General features: G+C 35.9%; 1 protein-coding gene across 1 annotated transcript; it reads right to left on the reverse strand.

Moving 5' to 3' along the window:
- Positions 1–2,832: 2,832 nt before the first annotated feature.
- Positions 2,833–3,738, reverse strand: LOC131630400 (uncharacterized). The gene is made up of 2 exons (XM_058901181.1): positions 3,598–3,738; positions 2,833–3,471 (listed from the first exon to the last, which is right to left on the reverse strand). The coding sequence occupies exons 1-2, from the start codon at positions 3,736–3,738 to the stop codon at positions 2,833–2,835; spliced, it is 780 nt and encodes a 259-aa protein (XP_058757164.1).
- Between the last annotated feature and the right edge of the window lie 12,634 nt (positions 3,739–16,372).

Genomic DNA, 16,372 nt, shown 5'->3' on the forward strand with positions numbered 1-16,372 from the left:
GTGTGATATGTATCTAAGTAATTGAACATGATATACGTATGTGATTTTGTTGTTTAAAATGTGATGCTCCGAATCGTTATGTTCTATTTGCTTGAAATTTTGTACTCTGATATTCCTGTTGATTGCGGGGTAGATTTGGGGTGTTACACTCAACAAATCTTCCAACGACTGAATAGTCCTCTCGGTCTGACCATCTGTATGAGGATGATATGCCGAACTCAACCTCAACTTAGAACCCAATGCCTCTTGCAAACTTTTCCAAAAATCTGAAGTGAATCTTGGATCTCTATCTGAAACAATACACAAAGGAACACCATGCAGCTTAATAATCACATTGGTATAAATCTCCGCCAACTTCGAAACTAGATAAGTGATGTTAATAGGTACAAAATGAGCCGACTTCGTAAGCCTATCAACGATCACCCAAATCGAATCATGACCTCTCACGGTATTCGACAAACCCGTCACAAAATCCATTGAAATGCTATCCCATTTCCATTCCGGAACTTCTAACGGTTGCATTATACCTACAGGTTTCTGATGTTCAACTTTCGACTTCTGACAAGTCAAACATGCATACACAAACTGAGCTATGTCATGCTTCATTCCAGGCCACCAAAACCAATTCTTCAAATCTTGATACATCTTTGTAGCTCCTAGTCCTAGATGAATACTCAAATTAATTCTGTGACCTTCCTCAAGAATCGCTCTCTTCAAATCCACATCATCAGGAATACAAATCCGATTGTGAAATCCCAATAAACCATGCGCATCCAACTTGAAGTCATTACTCTCAACTTGATCGATTCCAACCATAGAATCTACCAACTTCTGAACTTCTCTGATACTATCCAGAAACTCATTGTTAATCTTCAGCATACCCAATTTAACACTCTTAGGTGTCACTTCACACACCAAACTCATATCTCTGAATTGCTCAATCTATTCCAATTCCTTAACCATCATTGCCGACATATGCAAAGTCTTTCGACTCAAAGCATCAGCCACAACATTAGTTTTCCTGGATGATAATTCAAATCAAAGTCATAGTATTTCAACAACTCTAACCACCTTCGTTGCCTCATATTCAATTCCTTCTGATCAAATAAATACCTCAAACTCTTATGGTCTCTAAACACTTCAAATCTAGAACCATAAAGATAATGCCTCCAAATCTTCAACACAAACACAACAGCAGCAAGTTCCAAATCATGTGTAGGATAGTCCTTCTCATGAACTCTCAACTGTCTCGACGCATAAGCAACAACTTTGTCATTCTGCATAAGCATACCTCCTAAACCCATCTTAGAAGCATCACAATAAACCACAAACGATTCTTCCGGATTAGGCAATATCAAAATCGGTGCCGATGTCAATCTCTTCTTCAACTCGGTAAAACTCTCTTCGCATTAAAGATCCCACACAAAAGCCTTACCCTTGCACGTCAAGTTCGTCAACGGAAATGTCAACTTAGAGAATCCTTCAATGAAACTTCTATAATAACCGGCTAGCCCCAAAAAGCTTCGAATTTCGGTAGCCGACTTAGGAGTTTCCCATCTCAACACAACATCTACTTTAGAAGGATCCACATCAATGCCATCCCTAGAAATGACATGACCAAGAAAGCTAACTTCTTTCAACCAGAACCCACACTTGGACAACTTAGCATACAACTTCTTCTCTTTCAAGACGTGCAATACTAACTTCAAATGCTCAGCATGATCTGATTCTGATTTAGAGTAAATCAAAATATCATCAATGAACACCACCACAAACTGATCTAGATACTCATGAAAAATACGATTCATGTACTCCATAAATACTCCTGGAGCATTAGTAACACTGAAGGGCATCATGGAATACTCATAATGTCCATAACGTGTTATGAAAGTTATCTTCTGCATATCCTCATCTTTCACCTTAATCTGATGATAACCCGACCTCAAATCAATCTTGCTAAACACACAAGCACCAACCAATTGATCCATCAAGTCATCAATTCTTGGAAGTGGATACTTATTCTTGATTGTCACCTTATTCAATTGCTGATAATCAATACAAAGTCTCATACTTCCATCTTTCTTCTTAACCAACAACACTGGAGCTCCCCACGGCGACACACTAGGCCTCACAAACTTCTTCTCAAGCAATTCCTACAATTGCTTCTTCAATTCAGACAACTCTAACGCGGAAATCCTATATGGTGCCATAGATACAGGTCTAGTACCAGGTACAAGATCAATAGAGAACTCAACTTCTCTCTCAGGTGGTACATCAGGAATTTCATCAGGGAAAACTTTAGGAAATTCACACACCACCTTCAACTCATCTATTATAGCTTGATTCTCAATAGACATCGATGTAACCAAAGAAAACACTTGCACTTCCTCTTTCGTCATCATGTGAAACTGTCTAGCAGACAACAATTCGACACCTTCCTCTCCAGGAGTAGATAACCTCACAGACTTGTCACAGCAATTAATATGGACATGGTTATGCTCAAACCAGTTCATACCTAAGATCACATCCAAACCTCTCAACGGCAAGCAAACAAAATCAATAACAAAGTCTCTGTCAAAAATCGACACGGGACACCTTAAACACACAAGAGAAGTAGTTACTGATCCCTTAGCCGGAGTATCGACAACCATCTCTTTGTTCATAGCAGACAACACAAGACCCAATCTTTCAACACAATCAGCATAGATAAAACAATGCGTAGCACGAGTATCAATAATAGTAATCAAAGGAATGCTATTAATGAAACATGTACCTCTGATGAGTGCATCCTCACTAGCGGTCTGAGTTCCCGACAAGGCGAACACCTTTCCACTAGCTTGCTCCTTCTTTGGTTTCTGACACACTTCCAATGTGTCCTTCTTCACTACAGTTGAAACACACCATCTTCTTATGCTTGCAAGCAGGTGTCGTATATCCAATATCACCACAACAGTAACACCTCATGGCATCATCTGTACACACATTGCTCTTATGGCCAGCCTTGCCACACTTGAAGCACGTAATACCAGCAGGTGCATCTCCCCCACTAGTCCTCTTGCCCTCAATAGCTTTCTGCTTCCCTTTGCCAATTGGAGCATCATATGGCTTGCCACGACCTTGTTGGCTCTTGCCCCACTTCTCACTAATAACCCGATAATGAACATTGTTTTCCTCCTCATAAATCCGACAACTATCAACCAAATTAGAAAAGACACGAATCTTCTGGTAACTAATCGCCTTCTTGATTTCTGGATGCAACCCACTCTCAAACTTGATACACTTCAAAAATTCACCCGTTGGTCCATCATAGTGTTGGTAAAACTTTGCCAACTCTCCAAACTTAGGAGCATACTCCACAACCAACTTATTCCCTTGCCTCAACTCAAGAAATTCGATTTCCTTCTTGCCACAGACATCCTCAGGAAAGTACTTCCTCAAGAACTCCCTACGGAACACAACCCAAGTGATCTCCTAAGCATTAGCCTCCAACCTCTGACGAGTCTCTAGCCACCAGTCATCAGCCTTGACTGCTAGCATATGAGTTCCATACCGAACCTTCTGATCTGGAGTGCAATCCATCACACGACAGATTCTCACAATCTTCTTAAGCCATGTCAATGCGCCATCAGGGTCATGAGTGCCTTTGAAAATAGGTGGATTCTCCCTTTGGAAGGTAACCAAATTGTGAGAAGCAACATTCTCACCAACATTCGGCTGATGTTCCAAAGCTTGAGCCATTGCTTCCAAAGCAGCAGCAATCGCATCATCGTTCCTTCCAGCCACCACAAAAGCAATCAGCACAAAATAATAATACATGATTGTTAGACTACACTACGACATGACACTTGGCCGGACATACCGACCTGCTCTGATACCACAATTGCAACAACCCAAATCTACCCCGCAATTCATAAGAGAAATCAGAGTGCAATACATCGAAACAAGCAACAAATTTGAGGCGTCACATATTCAACTTAAACAAATCACAAATCATGCTCATACATAAAGATACATAACACGTATAACGGAGGAAAATCATAATCCAATAGTCATTTAAACCCAAACAATCTCATAACATCGCAGCGGAATTCAATACAAGCATAATTCAAATCATAACATCTTTGCCAACATGGCAACAATATCTAACATGTCTCAAAATAAAGAGAACAACAACAAAATCCAACAAGGCATGACGACAAAATCAAAATAAATAAACGTCCCCGAGTGCTACGTATCAGAGCATAGACACACCGACTCGCGCTATAAGGTAAAACGCCTACCCACGTCGTCACCTGCACGTTACCAACAAAAGGTAATATTCAAACAGAAGGGGTGAGATATCATTCATTATAAAGAAACGTATGATAATATTCAGAGCATGGTAAAGATCATACATATGTCACCACTTCTTATCACATAGCATCTTACAACAACTATCATCACTAAGCAACTTACAAAACGGCAACCATGTCAATAATCAATTATGACAACATACGCAATTCACAATTGTAATATCAATGCATCACAATAACATCTCATCATCACATCACAACAAACATGTCATCATCTTGACAATTCAAACACAAATTAAAGCAATTTAAATGCAATTCAAATGCGACACGACTTATGCAAATGCATGTGGTACCATTTGGAGTAAAACTCCCACCGTCTCAAAATTTGCCATTGAGCACACCGTCATTATTTTCCATTAAGGCCACCGTCGCTTTTGCCATTAAGGCCACCGTCTCTTTATGCAATGGATGTGACTCAATGAATGCAACATCCATACAAACAGGACATTTACAACACATCATAAACATCGACTAAACATCATTACTTTTATAGTAATTCATCACTTCACAATCACGTCACTATGTTGTAACATCATACAACAATACATCACTTCACAATCACGTCACTATGTTGTAATATCATACAATAATGCATCACTTCACAATCACGTCACTATGTACTAATAATTTTCAATAAATAACACAAATATCACATAAGCACATAATTAACACATAATCAATTAAATGAATCACATAACACACAATTAAATAAATAATTAAAAGAAAAACGGTCGTTACAAAGCTTTTGTTCCTTGGTTGGACGCTTACGCACTGACTTCAAAATGGATGAGATTCCCAGAAATGTGACATATTATTGTATGCGCATATGACATGGTATGCATTGACTTGACGCGTTATGGTTTTTCGGAAACCTTTTTTCCACTCCGCACCACACCTCCTACAAATCCAAATGATCATATTATGTGTGTTGGATGGCTCGCAAAATCGAAACATTTTGTGCAAGTTTACTTGAAATCGGAATGCCCCATACCACCTATGTCACCGGAATGGGAGCTTCATGTAACATCTTATTTTTATTAGATATTTATTTAATTAGAATTATTTGATGTTCGTGTGTTTTATTTAATTATTGTTTGAGTGATAATTATTTAATTATGTGTTAATGTGTTAATTTAGCTAATTAGTAATTGGTAGAATAATAGTAATTAGCTAATGGGCCTAAATGAATTAGAAAGGATATTTGGATGAGTTAAGCCCAATAACAATTAAGAGCTAATATAGAAATTGGTGAGATAACCTAGATTTAGAAAAGAGAAAAGATAGAAAGAAGAGAAAGAGGCAAAAGAAGAACAAAGAGGGGATTTGTAGATTTTAATCAAGAGGGTGGATTTGAACTAGAGGTAAGGGTTAGAATCCAAGTTCTTATAGACTATATGATTGGGTAATGTGTTGGTTGTGTGAATCTCTTCATCTTTGCAATTTCAAGAAAACCTAGAAATGTAGGAATTATGCTAATTTCTATGGATGTGTATGATTAAACATGATTTTGATGATGAATGTTGTTTAATAATGATGAATACTAGTTGTATTTGCTGGTTATTGATGACTGAAAGTGATTTTGAGTAGTGGGGTGTGATTTTCGCAGTTCTAGGTTTGTTGGTTTTTTTCTGCAAAATCGCATGTCCGCTAAGCGGATGCTGTTTGTTATTGAAAAATTAAGTGAGCCCGCTAAGCAGAGCTCATGTTCTGGTTCGCTACTGTTTTTATCCACTTCAAGCGAGGTTATTGAAAAATGAATTCAATAAGCGCACTTGAGGGCCGCTAAGCAGACCATACTGTGCAAAACTTTTTCCAAACTTTGAAATGTTGTATCTTTTGATCCGTAACTCCTTTTTATGCGTTGTTTGAAGCGTTTGGAAGCTATTGTGATGTTCTATATGATAGAATAGAATTTATTTGCACTTGATTGATTAATTATGATGTTGTTGGGTGAAATGACATGTAATTATCCTTATGTGTGATATGTTTTGTTATGTGGTGAATAACAATTGTTGGCATGATATGTGGAGATATATTCATGTTGTTTATGATTGGATACATGATGGTTATTATGCTTTGTTGTAATTGTTATTTGGTATATGAATCTTGTACAATTTATGGATAATTCAATGTGTGAATTATTGTGGTATGCGGTATGTTAAGATTTGTTTGGATAATCTTAATTGCATATGTGTTGGGATAATTGTACATGCATTCATAGTTGGCTTTGAAATATAGGCGGTGAAATTTAGGTTCACATGGTTGACTTTGATCCTTGATTGGAAATATAGGTGGTGAAACTTTGGGTTCATAATTGTGGCTTTGATCTTGTCCGGATCGGAAGCGTGGCTTGGATTCGAGATAATGAATCAGAAAGGTGTGAAACATTGGGTTCACATGGTACCACATGCATTGAGTCACATTGTTACATTCTAGTCACACTGTGTGATATGCGAATTTTTTGTATCCATGTGATTGTTTTGTGTGATGATTGATGTATGGTATATGAATCGCTTAATTTATGAAGAGTGGTGAATTGATGAATGAATTGCTTGTTTATGTGTTGCATTTCCCATTATTATGTTTTCTATAATAATTTGAATTCTCACCCTTATGTTTGAATGTTACCCTTTGTTGGCAACGTGCAGGTTCAGACGAGTAGTTGCTTGTTCAAGGCTTAGCCGAAGAGCTTCGAGTTTTGTTATTTGATTAGGTAGCGAGTCATATGCTCTGGTCATGTAACACTTGGGGGGGGGGGAATTTCGTTGACTTATGCTTATGTTTTGAACATTGCTATCTTTATGTTTTGTTGAATATTTTGGATGTATGTGTTAACATTTGGATATGTTGTTTAAAGTCCTTGTAGCCTAGATTTGTAAATTCAAGTAGCATGGATGTTAATGTTATTTTGAATCGGTAGATGAATATGGTATGAGACATATTCATTGAATTTATGTGATAGCAATTCTTTTGTTTTCCGCAAGCGTTTATGCATAATGTAAGGAAGCATGAGAATTACATTATTGTGTTACAATATGATCTTTGCATATTATGAATGTTTATATGTTGTTTGGGATTTTCATTTTGTGGAAATCAACATGTAGCACCCTTTTTCCTTTATGCATGCTTACTCTATGAATTGTATGTTATAATTTGGGGTTAGAAAAGGGGCGTTACACTTTATCATACCGAAGCTGCCCAGACATGGCCGAATCATTTTGTGGATAGGATGCACGATTTCAAAAGGTTGAATAACATCGAAAAGGAATCAAATGCCGAAAAGTCAAGATTAGAACCTCCAATAGATTTAGTCGGCGACCGTTTTTTTTATGTATTTTCTAGTTTCAAAGTGTAATATATGCACTCTATAACATTGCAATATAATCCTTTTTTATCAAGTATTAGTTTATGTGTTTATGTGTTTATGTATTTGTATCTTTTTCTGCTACTGCATTTAGTTCTGTTAAAAAAACTAACAGGGAAACTTCTGTAGATGTATCTACGAAAGGGTCTGATATTGAAAATTATGAGTGTTTATCATAGATGCATCTACGAAACAGAGAAATCTATGACCCTTCCGTGGATATATCTACGGAACATTCTGTGATAGAACTTGTGTGGTCCATATTCACCAAAGGCTTCTATAAATTTGGGGTTTCTAGGGTTGCATTACACACAAACACAAACACAAACCCTAACCTCAAAACAAAAAATGGCTCACATAAAGCCTTGTACATGGCAACAAATATCATCCAAGCGTCCCGATCCTGAACTGGTTTATCGCAGAAGGGATGGGTATGTTATTTTCTCTTCCGTCAAACCCCCCATGCCGGTTAAATTTTGGAACATCCACTCCTTTGATCAACTAAAGAGGACTCTGAAGTCTTTTTTAGAGGGGGAGTACAAACCCGGCGAAGTCATCAGAAGGATCCAGAGGCTCAGAACAAGGACCTCGTCTGAGATCGGAGAAAAGGAACATTGGTGGGATGAAGTGGAAGGCGACGTTGATTCTGTTCTAATGATGCATGGATCAGATGACATTGTTTTAACTGTTGTAATTTCTTAGATCTCTTAGTTTTCTTAATTTTTTGTTGGAAATTTCGATGTATCTTTTAATAAATGCCGATTTTAATCAATGAATGAATCTTTTATCGTTACACATGTTGTAGTCCTGGTTTTCTGAGTATGAGTTTGTTCCGTGGATGCATCTACGGAAATCTTCCGTATGTGCATATAAGGAACAAAGCAACATTAAACAAAAGAAAGGGATGCTTCCGAAGATGCATCTACGGAAACACGAGGGCAATTTGGTCAATTCGGTGGTGCATAAGAGAGTCATGGGGTGGGATGAGAAGTTGTCAAAATAAATAAAAAACAAAAATCTTAACGGGTTAAGTTCATCATTAATCAGAAGATTGAATTTTACTTCTTCATTGAAAAATTTAGTTAATTTTAATAAAAAAATTGAACTAATTGTTTATAATAATTATTAAAAACTATATTAATATAGTTTTTATGATATCATCATAAATAATGATAAGAATTAATTATCTATTACTTAACTTGAGTTTTGTTAAATTTTTTTAATTTGTTGTCTATTATTTGATTTTAGTTGAATTTAGTGAAGGAGTGATTAAAGTTTGAAGGATGTTTTATTATTTAAAAATATTTTTACATAAATAAATTATTATATTGGAGAATTTAAAGTAGAATTGATTTTATATTTTTATATTCTTTTAATTCTATTCATTTAAGTGAAATATAATTTATCAAAATGCGCGCAAAACTTGTTGTTCAAAAATAAATTTTCATTTTTCTATTCAAATATTTTATTTTTAATCTATTATAGATATACAATTTAAATTGTAATTAATAAATTATAATTCAAAATGATATATTTTTTTTATAAATTATGTGATTTGTATAACTTTAAAATTTATGAAAATAAAAAGCAACAATTTCAAAACAAATAAATTTATCTAAATTAAATGTATGATACACATCAAATTTATCATTTTCATATTATATTTTAAAAATTATCTTATTTTCACGTTTACCATATATATTTTGTTATTAAAAATGTAAAAAAAACTATTTATTATAATATCTATTATATTTATTTTCTATTTTAAAATATAATATATCATCTAAATCTATAAATACTATAACATATTAAGATAAAATAAATGATATTAAATTTTTTTATGATAAATGAAAATGTAACAAAAATATTTTATTTATTTAATCATATTTATGTTATAATATATATAGTAAGTTATTAAAAGAAACTTATATAATTAAATCAATAATTATAAAAATCTTTTTTTTGTACAAAATTATCTTACAATATAAATGAATTAAATGAACTTTAATATAAATACTAATAAAATGAGGCATAAAATAATATAGGTGAATTACATTAAAATTAAAGACTGAGAAAAATAATGTATTATAAATAAAAATTGGTAAGATTATAAAGTATAGTATTGTGATCTAGAATAAATACATAAGTAATGTAAGATAATATGAAGCAATCTTAATTATTTTATGATCACAAAAATAAAACTAGTATATAATTATTGCTTCAAACATGAAAATTATATATATTTAAACTTTTAATAAAAAAATTCTCTCATAATATGAAAATTTAATGTGTAACACCCTTCTAAACTCCGCGGCAATTATTAAGATAATCAGAGTAAAAACATGCAATAAAGGGTGCCACAATTAATTTAAACCAAAACATATGTCATCTGTCATGTATTATTGGAAACGATTTGGCAGAATACAATATCATGTTTAACACAGCAGAAAATACGCATCACCAAAACCAAAGTAACAAAACAAAACCGAAAACCATGAAATAGAGTACGTAGTTAAACTCTAAACTAAATCGTTCTCCAGTGTTACACTATCAGAGCATGACTGACACGACACTAACTAACGGATGAACTCTACAAGTCATCCTCACCGAGCAATATGTCGCTACTTCTTAATCTGAAAATGTCAACATGTAAGGGTGAGTCTTATTCACAATTAATAAATATTATGCATTCATAAGCAACAAAACATCATAACATATCATTTACCTAAATTGCAATATATTCAGATTTTCAATTATCATTCATCAACCACAACAAATACAACACCAAACATAACACTGAAATCAATTCAATCATGTTATAATACAGATGCATATGACCAACTGACACTATGCATGTGGTACTAATAAATCGTGGAAATAATCCACCTGACCGATCTAAGCCTCATCGAGATACGGCCCTACCGACACAAATTCCACACAATGGGAATTATGTCCACCATTGATCCAAACATCACTGGGATCCATCACCAAAATGCGTATGAATGAATGCACACATATAACATACTTAAAACATCACTGATCTGATGCACCGTATCGTCTCACCATAACTCACCATTTTCATCACCAATAAAGTATGCACATGTTTGCACAATCATTCAATTATTTACACATTCATCACGATAACCATAAAAATAACCACAATTCATCTATCATCACACTGAAACATTGCCATATTCATACAATCATACATATGCACAATATTTTATTTCACAAAGCAATTAAATCAACTTTTAAAATTAAGTCAGGCCACTGCCCATCCCACCAATTCATTATATAAAATATTTAATTTGCTTTACAACGCCCAAAACGGCACTAAGAACGGATATACGGATCAAAAGTTATGATTTTTCAAAGTTAGAAATTTTCTGCACTGCAGGGTCCGCTTAGCGACCTCTAGCGCGCTTATGGTATCAAAATTCAATAACCCCGCTTTAAGCGGCGTATCACAGAGGCGAACTACGTTGGGACCTCCGCTTAGCGGACTAACTCCGCTTAGCGAGCCTAATTAATTTTTTAAAAACAAACAGCATCCGCTTAGCGACCCTAAGGCCGCTTAGCGGACGTGCGATTATGCAGATTCTCACCTTTGTGACAGACCTGCAATTTTACACATCCTCCACCTAAAATAGTTCCTAAACATCGATTAAAGGTATAAAATCATCATATACACCATCATACATCATCAAACATCAATAAAAACACATTATCAATCAATAGTTCATGCAATCTCATCAATTACCCTAAACTACGACATTCCTAAACCTAACAATCTCAATCCCAATATATCTAATTGAGTCAAACCATATCTTAATCAATTCTATCACCTATAATCACATAATAGATGTTAACTGGAAGAGTCCCCCCTTACCTTGGTTAAAGATCCTTGGAATTCCTCTTCTTCGTACTTTCGCTCCTCTTCCATTTCACGTTCTTTGCTTCTTTCTCTTCTTTTGTCCTTTTGCCTTCTTTTTTCCTTATTTCCATAATTTTTTCTTATTAAGGGTGTGTTTGGTTTGAGGTAAATGAAGGGGAGGGGAGGGGAGGGGAGGGAATGTTTATAATAAATTGTGTTTGGTTCAATTTTTAGGAGGGGAGAGGAGGGGAGGGGGAGCAAAATCCCTCCAAATCACATTTTTTGCGTCCCCCCGAATCGGGGGGATTTGGAGGGGAGGGGAGAGAATGTGACTGTAGATATTTAATAAATTCATATATTTACTAAAATGCCCTCAATTTTATTTTATTATTTCAAAATTATTATTTTCTTTCGTCTGCTTCTTCTTTTTTTGTGATTTTTCTCGCTTATATTAATATATTATAATTATTTTTTACCCTAAAATTATTATTTTTATTTAATAAAAATTATAATCACTATAATTTTTATTTTTTTAATATAATTTTTAATTTTATGTGTAATACCCTATTTAATTCTTTTTAGAAAAATAGTAATGATGTTGGTTGAGATAGAACTAGATGGCAAAATGGGCATTATGATTTAGTTGGAGGGCAATTGTGACATTTTGCTCACCATAAGTTCTAAGGCTTGTTTGGTCCCTCATTTTGTTCCAAAACAGATTTTTGTGGGAAGAAGTTTAGAAGCGTGAAATAGAAGAGGAAGAGAAGAGAAGGAAGCCACTCCAAGAACTTCAACCCTTGCATGTTCAAGAATCTGTCCCAAAGCTCCGATTTTCGTCCAAATCTCCCTTGCCCCAGCTCCACTTCGTTCATCTAAGGTGAGTCCATAGATAGAAAATGGGGTTTGACTCATTTGGGAACTTTTGGGGTTTAAGGGTTTTGAGAAATTAGGCTTAGATCCTTGCTAATAACATGTTTTGATGTTGTTGATTGCTTGTTTATACTGTATGTTGGCTGGATATACCCTTAATTTGTACATGCAGGTGAAATCAAGGGGTTAAAGTACCCCAGGACAGAACTGATGAGTTCTGCATTTTTTCTGTTTCTGCTATGAGCCGCTAAGCGGGCTAAGACCGCTAAGCGGTACTGGGCATTTTTTCAGAAATTCGCGGTTCCGCTGAGCGGGCCCAGTCTTCCCGCTGAGCGGAGGATGCTGTTGTGAGAAAAATAAATATCGCGAGCCCGCTAAGCGGACGTGAGGCCGCTAAGCGGGAAAACAATTGTGGTTCGCCACTGGAAAGCCCGCTTACGGGCCGCTAAGCGGCCAGTGCTGGGCAGAACTTTATTTTTCCTTCCCCTGAGGGCAGTTTCTGATTCTAATCGTTATCGGACCCCTCCTTAATTATTAGTACGCATATGTACGTCTGATGAGTAGTGTTTTATAGCACCTTTTTACCTTGTTTCCGTTTGGCTACTCATGAATGGATATTATACGTAACGTAGATATGCTACCCAACAACTTTGTTTATTCATGTGAGATTAGATATGAATATTATGATGATAAGATGATACAATGTGTGTGGTGTCCGATGTTTCGGTTAAACATTCGGATTGAATTGCTTTGTGTGACTTTACGCTTGTTATGCGTGTGTATGCATGAATCGAAGCGGGCCAGGGGCTAGGTTGATTTATGACTCGGGCTTTGTGATCAATGAGTCGTCCCGGGCTTTGTGATCAATGGGACAGCCCCGATCGTGCGATCTTGGGCTCACACCTGAGCTACCGTTGCAGTGTGCTTGTGAGGGTCTGGAGGCTTTCCCACTTGGTGTTAACACACTTGCGTGCTCGGTATGGTGGGGTTATGTAACCACGTAGGTTAACACATGATCGGTAACTCACCTCTAGTGGGGTCAAGTAGACTACACACTAGGCTTTCGCCCGATGGGCTCACGTGTTAAGATGGCGTGTTGTACTTGATGTCAACACACGTGCGTAAAGGTGGCTATTGGGACAATGACGCCCTTTCGGCTAAGGTCATTTCGCGGCCAATTAGGCTTGTGCGAACCCATTCAACCATTCTTGCAGTGTGCTTGTACAAGTCTCTTGACATTAGACGTGGGTGTAACTCATCGAGGGTGTGTTCTGTAACCTAGTCGAGGCATTAACGCGCTTCTTGATTCCTCGTATAAGGATACGGGTTTTTGCATACTTGTTTGTGTTAGATTTGTGTGTTTGTATGTGATGAGTCCAATGGTGGATAAATCATTTGGTTGCTCCGTACTTGTACCGGATGTGAGGATTACCCGAATCCATGGCGGATTCGTTTGTTTTGCATGTACCCTTTAGATCCGAGTGGACTAATAGGATAGGCGGGCTCACTGAGATTTAGTAATCTCATCCCATTCCAATTCTATCTTTTTCAGGTGGCTCAAGGCAAGATCGTGGCAAAGGCAAGGCGGATTAGTCCTTTGGCGTTGATGCTAGATATCATCTTTGTTTGCATTTTATGCTTTTGTAGTACTCTATTGGATATTGTACTATTTTGGATGTATTATCATTTTGGCCATGATACATTCGGCTCTTGTACCTCGTGCTTGTGATGTTTTTATTACTATCTTTCCGCTGCGACATTATGTAATTATTGTCTTTATGAACCATATATAATACTTTATGCATATTATTCTAGACAAAATGTGTGTAGGGTGTTACATTATGTATATATATTAATTTTTTTCTAATTTTATTATATATATTTTATATAAAATTTTAAACCATTCATTTATTTTGTTTATTATTTATATATATATATATATATATATATATATATATATATATATATATATATATATAAAATTATTTTATGTATTCAACAAATAGATAATTTTGTGACGAAAGTTATAATACATTTTGTGCCGAAAGTTATAATACGTATCAAGTGTATTCAATTTTTTTAACGGTACGTGATAAGTTATAAATTTTTAATCACTCAATATTATTTGTGAAATATTCACATGTGAATGTCATATCAATGATATAAAATATAAGGATAAAAATGTAAATTACTAATAAAACCCCTCCCCTACCCTCGTGAACCAAACACATTTTTAATCAAAATCTCTTCCCTCCCCTCCCCTCCCCTCGTTTGAACCAAACATACATATAATTAATAAAAATTCCTCCCCTCCCCTTCCCTCCATTAAAATCCCTCCCATCCCCTCCCCCTCATCTGAACCAAACAGACCCCCTTATTACTAACACCACATCAAGCCCAATTATTTCCTTCCCACTTTTCTCAATAATCTAATTAATTTAATTAATTCCAATAATTAACTTAAATCTTGATTAAATTAATTTATGAAATCATGGGATGTTACAACTCTCCCCCACTAAAAGAGTTTTCGTCCTCGAAAACATACCTCAAGTGAACGGCTCAGGATATGAGTCCTTCATCTGACTTTCTAGCTCCCATGTAACATTCCCATCTGCTGCTCCTCCCCAAGCTACTTTGACCAATGATATCTCTTTGCCACGCAACTGCTTAAACTTTCGGTCTTCGATCCTCATAGGCAATGCCTCAACTGTTAAATTGTCTCTCACCTGCACATCATCCACTTGGATCACATGAGACGGGTCCGTAATGTATTTCCGCAATTGAGACACATGGAATACATCATGCAAATTCGCAAGCGTCAATGGTAAAGCAATACGATAAGCCACTTCTCCTACTCTTTCCATAATCTAAAACGGACCAATAAAATGCGGCGTCAACTTCTTTGACTTCAGCGCTTGACCAACACCCGTCGTAGGAGTCACTCTCAAAAACACATGATCTCCTTCTTGAAATTCCAATGTTCTCCGCCTCTTATTGTGATAGCTCTTCTGACGACTCTGAGAAGCTTTCATCTTCTCTTGAATCATTTTAATCTTTTTTGTCGTTTCTTGAACAATCTCTGGTCCAATTACCGCACTCTCACCGGACTCATACCAACATAATGGCGTCCTACATATCCTACCATACAAAGCTTCAAACGGAGCCATACCAATGCTCGAATGAAAACTCTTATTGTATGTAAATTCAATTGACGGTAAATAACTATCCCATACACCACCTTTTTCCAACACACAGGCACACAACCAATCTTCCAACGATTGAATCGTTCTCTTCGTTTGATCATCAGTCTGCGGATGATAAGCAGAACTCAATCTCAACTTAGTACCCAACGCCTTCTGTAAACCTTCCCAGAATCTCGATGTAAACCTTGGATATCTGTCTGACATGGTACTCGAAGGAATACCATGTAAACTCACTATCTTCTCAATATACAATTAAGCTAACTTGTCCATCGAATAATCCATTCTCATCGGTATAAAGTGAGCAGACTTCGTCAATATATCCACGATAACCCAAAGAGCTTCACAATTCTTAATTGTCCTCGGCAAACCAGAAACAAAATCCATAGATATGATGTCCCACTTCCATTCCGAAATAAACAACGGTTGCATAGCACCATAGGGCTTCTGATGTTCAATTTTCGACTTCTGGCAAGTCAAACAAGAATACTTTTATGAAGTTCGGCAATATCAGGAACACAAACACGATCACCAAACCTCATTACACCATTCTTGTCCATCCTGAAATCACCTCCTTTGCCTTGGTTAATCAAAGTTAATCTATCAACCAACTCAACATCAGTTTTCTGACCCTCTCTAATTTCATCAAGAATTCCACTTGTCAGCTTTAGCATACCCAGACCTCAAATCAATTTTACTAAATATACTTGCT

Source organism: Vicia villosa, unplaced genomic scaffold (assembly GCF_029867415.1).
Source record: "Vicia villosa cultivar HV-30 ecotype Madison, WI unplaced genomic scaffold, Vvil1.0 ctg.000679F_1_1_1, whole genome shotgun sequence".
Classification (NCBI taxonomy): Eukaryota; Viridiplantae; Streptophyta; class Magnoliopsida; order Fabales; family Fabaceae; genus Vicia; species Vicia villosa.